This window comes from Takifugu rubripes, chromosome 12, assembly GCF_901000725.2.
Source record: "Takifugu rubripes chromosome 12, fTakRub1.2, whole genome shotgun sequence".
NCBI lineage: Eukaryota > Metazoa > Chordata > Actinopteri > Tetraodontiformes > Tetraodontidae > Takifugu > Takifugu rubripes.
This window is the reverse complement of record NC_042296.1, coordinates 12,702,603-12,709,140: the sequence shown is the minus strand read 5'-3', so window position 1 is coordinate 12,709,140 and position 6,538 is coordinate 12,702,603. Positions and strand designations below refer to the sequence as shown.

The 6,538-nt window shown below is 45.0% G+C and overlaps 1 protein-coding gene across 1 annotated transcript in view; it reads left to right on the top strand.

Moving 5' to 3' along the window:
- The first annotated feature begins 1,639 nt into the window (after positions 1-1,639).
- The window catches only part of LOC101073975 (STT3 oligosaccharyltransferase complex catalytic subunit B), a 44,782-nt gene continuing 39,883 nt past the window's right edge, over positions 1,640-6,538 (top strand). Inside the window, 1 exon segment of the mRNA XM_029844695.1 lies at positions 1,640-2,169. Coding sequence (XP_029700555.1) covers positions 1,910-2,169 — 260 coding nt within the window. The 5' untranslated portion in view covers positions 1,640-1,909.

Genomic DNA, 6,538 nt, shown 5'->3' with positions numbered 1-6,538 from the left:
TCATTTTAGCTAGCTTTCATCTGGGCTTGGCCTTTGGACGATGCCTGCAACTAAAGCAGTCTTCACAGACTGCATTAGTATTTGTCTCAAAGGTCATCCATTCAGCATTTAAAAGGTATGGAGAGGTGCTCATCACGGCAGAAACATGAGCAATGATCTTGTGTGCAAGTGTGAATGAATGCACAGTGGCTATACTAATCAGTATGCACGTGTTGATGTGTTTGTGTGTGCACACTTGTGTGTGTGAGAGAGAGACTGTTTTGCTGTCTCTCCTTCCACAATATGTGTGTGGGTGTGTAAACCTCTCATTTATGTAGAACATTCCATGTTCTCTACCTAACCGCCCTATCAATTTTCATAATCATCCTTTTTCTCTTTTTCATGATCATTCTTTCATCTCTCCCTCCTCTAACTCTGCATTCTCATCTTCCTTTTATCTCCTCCTATCCCTCTAATAGATGTAGCCTCAGCTGAAATATGTACTAAGCTGGATCAAACACCGTCTCAGTCTTTTACACAAACATTTCATTTATGGGTCTTAAATCCGGATCTTTTTGGGGGAAGATTAAATGTAAAAAGTCTAAAATGGAATTGAGGATTTGGTCCAATGGGATTGTCAAAGATTTTTTTTTGCATACAACGTGCTGTTGAACATGCTGTTCACATTCAACATGCTGTTAAATGTAAAGAGACAATTATGCAATGTATGTAAAAGTTGGTTGTGAAAGTTTTGGAAATATAACACAATATCCTCAAACACACATATAATAATAATGCAGTTCTACAATACTCACCGTGTGTGTAGATATAGTATTGGCAGGAGATTTATGCCATCAACTTCATTGAAATTAGCAAATGTTTAAAAGGATGAGCGAAAGCTTTCAGAACAAATTTGGATTCTTTATCACATTACAAAGAAAAGAGGGCCTTTGCTTTCTGGGAGAGAATCACATATCAAATAAATGAAAAACACTTTCATCTTGTGACTCAGTTATATGACGTAGTTCAAAATGAATGTGTCCAATCAATCAAAACCACAGCATTTATTTCAAATGTTCAAAAACAGGTGTCTTCTTCAAATGTAGGCTCCTCGGGGGTTTTGGTGAAAGTTGTTCAGGTATATTCTGATTAAAGAAAATGATAAATGGTGTGTTCCTGCGTTTGCTGGGGGACATGAATTGATGAGACACATCAGTCTTTATTACCACCCAACCAGCATGTTCAGGGCATCCAAGGACAACAGCATAATGCACAAATGTTCAGTATTTACTTAAACACACCTGCAAAACACGCTTTCTGTATTTAAAGTGCCGTTTTATTTATCACTATCTCAACACACACAAAAAAAGACTTATTCCATTCAATATGACTAATTGCAAACAGACTAATAAGGTTTTTATTCACAGTGAGCGCCAGAATGACTTAAATTTAAACACGGGCGGAGATAATCCTCATTTCAATCATTTGTAGCCCACTTTATTGAATTTTCATTGGTGGATTAATTTGTCACTTTAACTAGCACTGTTCTCTGACTGGTCAAAACACCTATAAGTCCGCCCCCTTAAAGCTGTTGACCTATCAGAAGCCGACAGAGCTTCGTAGGCCACGCCTCCGAAATGTAGCCCGCCCCTTTCCACCGGCGTTCAATCGTGTAGCGAGTTGACGGCTGCGAGGCAGGCTCGGTGATCGGGATGTGGCGCACGAGTGATCGTTCCGGGATGTACTGGCTGTTCTCGCAAGCTGTGGTGCCCAATTAAAACACTCAGACATCCGCAGAACTCCCACGAGCAGACCGGTGGACGAGAGTGGCTGCAAACTACAGGAGTTTTCGACTGTGCGGAGCGGAGGGAGACGCCGGAGCGTGCCAGGAGGGACGCGCGAGCAAATTCAGCCGACACCGCGCGCAGAAATGGCGGAGCAGCACGCAGCCAGCGACGGCAAGCACAAAGCTTTCAACAATTCCGGAGGCTCGGGGCACGGGAACAGCCGAGCCGGTGCCGCGGGAGGAGGAGGCGGCAAAGGAGGCCTGTCTGGCGGACTGACACAGCCGGCGGGGTGGCAGTCGCTGCTCTCCTTCAGCATCCTCTTTCTGGCCTGCCTGGCAGCATTCAGCTCCAGACTTTTCGCGGTTATCCGGTTCGAGAGCATCATCCACGAGTTTGATCCATGGTAAGCTAGCTGATAAGATAACATAAGCTGATAAGATGAGCGTTGAAACGCTCCACCGAAAATTGCGTTCATTACGCGCAGTCTTGTGCAAAAGTCGCGATTGTGGACGCGATTGTTTGCTTATTCGAGAAGAGAATGTTGGAGTTGGAACCAGGTTGATGTCCAGAAGGTCAGTCACCTAGAGTGGAACTTTAGTCTAAGCTACTTCGGTCAGTTGGAAGACTCGCTCAACTATTAAAGCTTTTATTCTCCAGGAGTAACTGAATAATAGATGCACGGAGGCGCAGGAGGAAGCTCCACCTGCAGCTCCAACTTTGTTTAGCATGCACAGTAGGGACCCCAGCGAGGAGCGCCGAGGGGGAGCTGCACCTTTATGTCAGCTCTGCACCTTTGTGCTTTTACCCCTGTGAAAATAACTCGCTGTCTGCAGGTGAAATGATTACATGCATTTAATGAGCCCTTCAGCAGCCCTCAATACCATCGATTCGGGGTTTTACAGGTGTGACACAGTCCTGGTGTGTCGTTACCATAACCTCCAAACTAACTAGGTGGCTTATGCCAATGGAACCGACCCGGACGGCCTGTTGCGATGCCTCAATCGCTGCAACTGACATTTCTGATGTTCTGATATTATTTTCAACTTTCCTGAGTCTTCTTTGGCATGTTGGTGTTGACATCCTTCAGAATTCCCTATTTTTAAGGGTGGTTTGGCACCATAAACCAATGCTAAGGTCAAACTTTGATTTATGAAGGTATTTTCTGAGTTGTTGCTTGAGGGAGTTTATTTGATTTACTTCTTTGTCTCAGACACAAATCTTGTGGCACAGCTTCATATTGACACCTGAATGCACAAATTTAAAGTAAATATACCAGTACGATACCAGTACTATACCAGTACTATACCAGCAGTAGATATACCAGTACTATACCAGCAGTAGATATACCAGTACTATACCAGCAGTAGATATACCAGTACTATACCAGCAGTAGATATACCAGTACTATACCAGCAGTAGATATACCAGTACTATACCAGCAGTAGATATACCAGTACTATACCAGCAGTAGATATACCAGTACTATACCAGCAGTAGATATACCAGTACTATACCAGCAGTAGATATACCAGTACTATACCAGCAGTAGATATACCAGTACTATACCAGCAGTAGATATACCAGTACTATACCAGCAGTAGATATACCAGTACTATACCAGCAGTAGATATACCAGTACTATACCAGCAGTAAATATACCAGTACTATACCAGCAGTAGATATACCAGTACTATACCAGCAGTAGATATACCAGTACTATACCAGCAGTAGATATACCAGTACTATACCAGCAGTAGATATACCAGTACTATACCAGCAGTAGATATACCAGTACTATACCAGCAGTAGATATACCAGTACTATACCAGTACTATACCAGCAGTAGATATACCAGTACTATACCAGCAGTAGATATACCAGTACTATACCAGCAGTAGATATACTGTGGAATGATGACACCCTTCTGCAAACGTCTCATTTTAAGTGGGAGCAGCCACCAAATGTATTTAATATGCAGGAAAGTCCTGCTTCTTTAAGGGCAATCATTTAGGATTACAAGGCACAAAAGCTCTAGAAAGCCTCAGATCCCTTAACGTTTTAACAAAAGAAAAAAAGCAAGGGTTGGGATCGAACGCTTGACGCGAGGGATGGCATCCACGTTTTTGGATGTGCTGGCTAACGGTTGGGTGTCATCAAACACCTCAAAGCTTCTCTGGTTGTTGCCTCTGCTGCTTTTTTGCTGCTATGTAAATCGGATCTCTGGGGAAGTGACGTTACCACCTTGGCTTTTGTTGTGTTCTCAAAAAGCTAGCGAGGGTAACGGGGCTCGTAGTGTATGCAGGCATATTCTTGGAGCTCTACCTTTCCTACAGCGGGCGGGGCTCCTTCAGGAGCAGCTGCTGGTGCAGCAGTACATTAGCTGGTGTGCACTAGTGTGGGAAAATGGAGACTAAGTCATGATTGATCTTCCTACCAGACTCGGGGCTGAAGCTGTGATCCCTGCTTAAACCCTCGATTGACTGTCCAACTGCTTATGAAATATTCAGCAATAGGATGAGCAGTAAGTGGCTCGTTACGCATGTTAGCATTCTTCTTCCTGCAGAAGGTTGGACTGGTAAACATTGAGATAAATAGCTGTTTCCCTTCCATAACACTTTTATCTGCTGGTTTGTCCTCACCTGGGGACTTGCTACCTATTATTTCCATCGCTGTGAACCCAACCTGCGTGTGATCTCCTGGTCACCAGCAGTAAATCTGCTCCGGTGAACCTTCGGCTGGTGGGGTCAGGAGGTGCCTCACGCTCTCTGACACCTTCGCCTCGCGTGAAGAAGAGCACACGTTGATGGATGTCGCTCCTTTCTGCTTTGCTCTCCGATGTGCTGACCTGCATTAATGTAAGCTGAGATTTCTGTCCAGTTCTTTTTCTATCTCAACAAGAACATCTTATTTAAAATTGCTGCATTTCTGTAGTTTTACTCCACACTGGCTGTTCTGTAAAGATGCTTCTTAGGGTAGAAAGAATATACAATGGCTTTGTAACGGTGTGAGGTGCAACAGTGGGGAGCTGATGCAGTTGTTCTCAGTCCTCCTGCCAGCCGGGTTCATCTCGCCGCCCTGAACGGGTTTGCAAGATTTCCTCGTAACGAATGGCACTCGTCAGCAGCCCCGAGGCCACAGGAGTCAAATGTGCCTTGATGGGTGGATAATGGACATGAGAAGGTGGTGCAGTGTTGATGAACAGATGACGAACGTCCTCAGGTGCACATCGACAGCAGTATTTGAGTGTGGATGCTCATTTGCACATTTCAGTTTCACAGGCCTTTTTAGCTAGTATCAAATTACTCATGTAATCATGGAGCGCGATCCCTTCTTGCACAGTCTCCAGTTTGGTTGTTGGCATCTTTGCAAATGAGTTTTGCCTTCTTCATTTTAGAGGGTATAAAAGTTTTTAGGAATCAGCACTGGAAGTGTGTATGAGCCCTGCCCCCCACAGAGAGCTGTTTGAATGTCATGATGGGGAAGAAAAGCTGCATGGCTGTCTGAAACCACCTAAGCAAGCGTGTATGGCGAGGCTGCGTCCTTCCCAACGTTTGGAACGTCACTTCACTGTATTTAGATGCTGTGGACAATGTTTGTGCTTCCAAAATGCAAATTCACTAAAAGTCCCGAGAGATTCCGAGTTGCTGTTGGCCTACATTAAAGTGTAACCACGCTGGTTCTCACATGGGAACCTGCTGTCGATGATCCTCGGATCAATAATAAATCCATACATGATCAATAATAGAGGGGGCTGTGTCACTGGGCTACGTCCAACTCTGTCTCCAGCGTTTCTAACCAAAGCTCCAATAATCCCACGGAATGTTGCTGTGATTCTGTGGATACTGCAGAAGATGAGAGGGCAGCTCCGTCCTGCTCCGTCCTGCTCCGTCTGCCTTCTCATCTCAGCTTTGAAGTATTGCTCCATGCTTTGTTGCTGGTGTGGGGCGAGAGTGGGCCCATGGGAAAAGAGAGGGGATTTGTGCCTCATCGTGCACCCCTCTCCTCTCTCTGACACCAGGCGGCGTGCAGCTTTGTGGGAGGGTGCACCTGCCTTCAGAGAGGAGAGAGAATTGATGGGAGCAGTTGTAGGATTGTGCGGGGCAACGCAAGAGGGAGGAGACGAACGCCTGCCAGGCTTCCGGCTTTAGGAAGGCTTTTGTGTTTCGCTCAGATTCAGTTGTGCTAAACACCGCTTCATCGTCCGGTGGCGTGCTGCGCGTCCATCTATACGTGCTTTGTTTCGATCAGTCAGTAAAGACCTGAGGGATGTTTTTGGCTTTGGCCTCACGTTAAATCGATTATCCTCTAATCACTTTACAACCGCCTCTTCAGTGAAGTTGTTCAAATATATTTAAGGCATTTCATAGTCGTTAAACACAGCTAATGAATGTTTTCTCTATTTAGAAAGGAGCACGGAGTAAATCAGAGTAAACCATGTTTCATTTCTTTGTAAATGTAGCTTTAAATGAACCCAGATTCTTATGGATTTGAGAAAAGATTTGTTCAAATTTAGTTTGCATTTGCAAAGTGCTGCGATATCGACCGGCTGCCTCTCCACATCTGGTTTTTGTGGACCTGCTGACCAAGTGGCTGTTAATGATACTGACCCCGCGACTCGAGAGTGTGTTGATCTCAAAACAACCTTCTTGTTGCATTTATTTAGCCTGACTTTCGGGCCACTGGAGCGGGCAGCGTGGGTCGGACGGCCACGCTTCCCTCCGTCCGTCGGGACCTTTGAAGGTTTGGATATTTGCTCACAATATTGCTCAAAA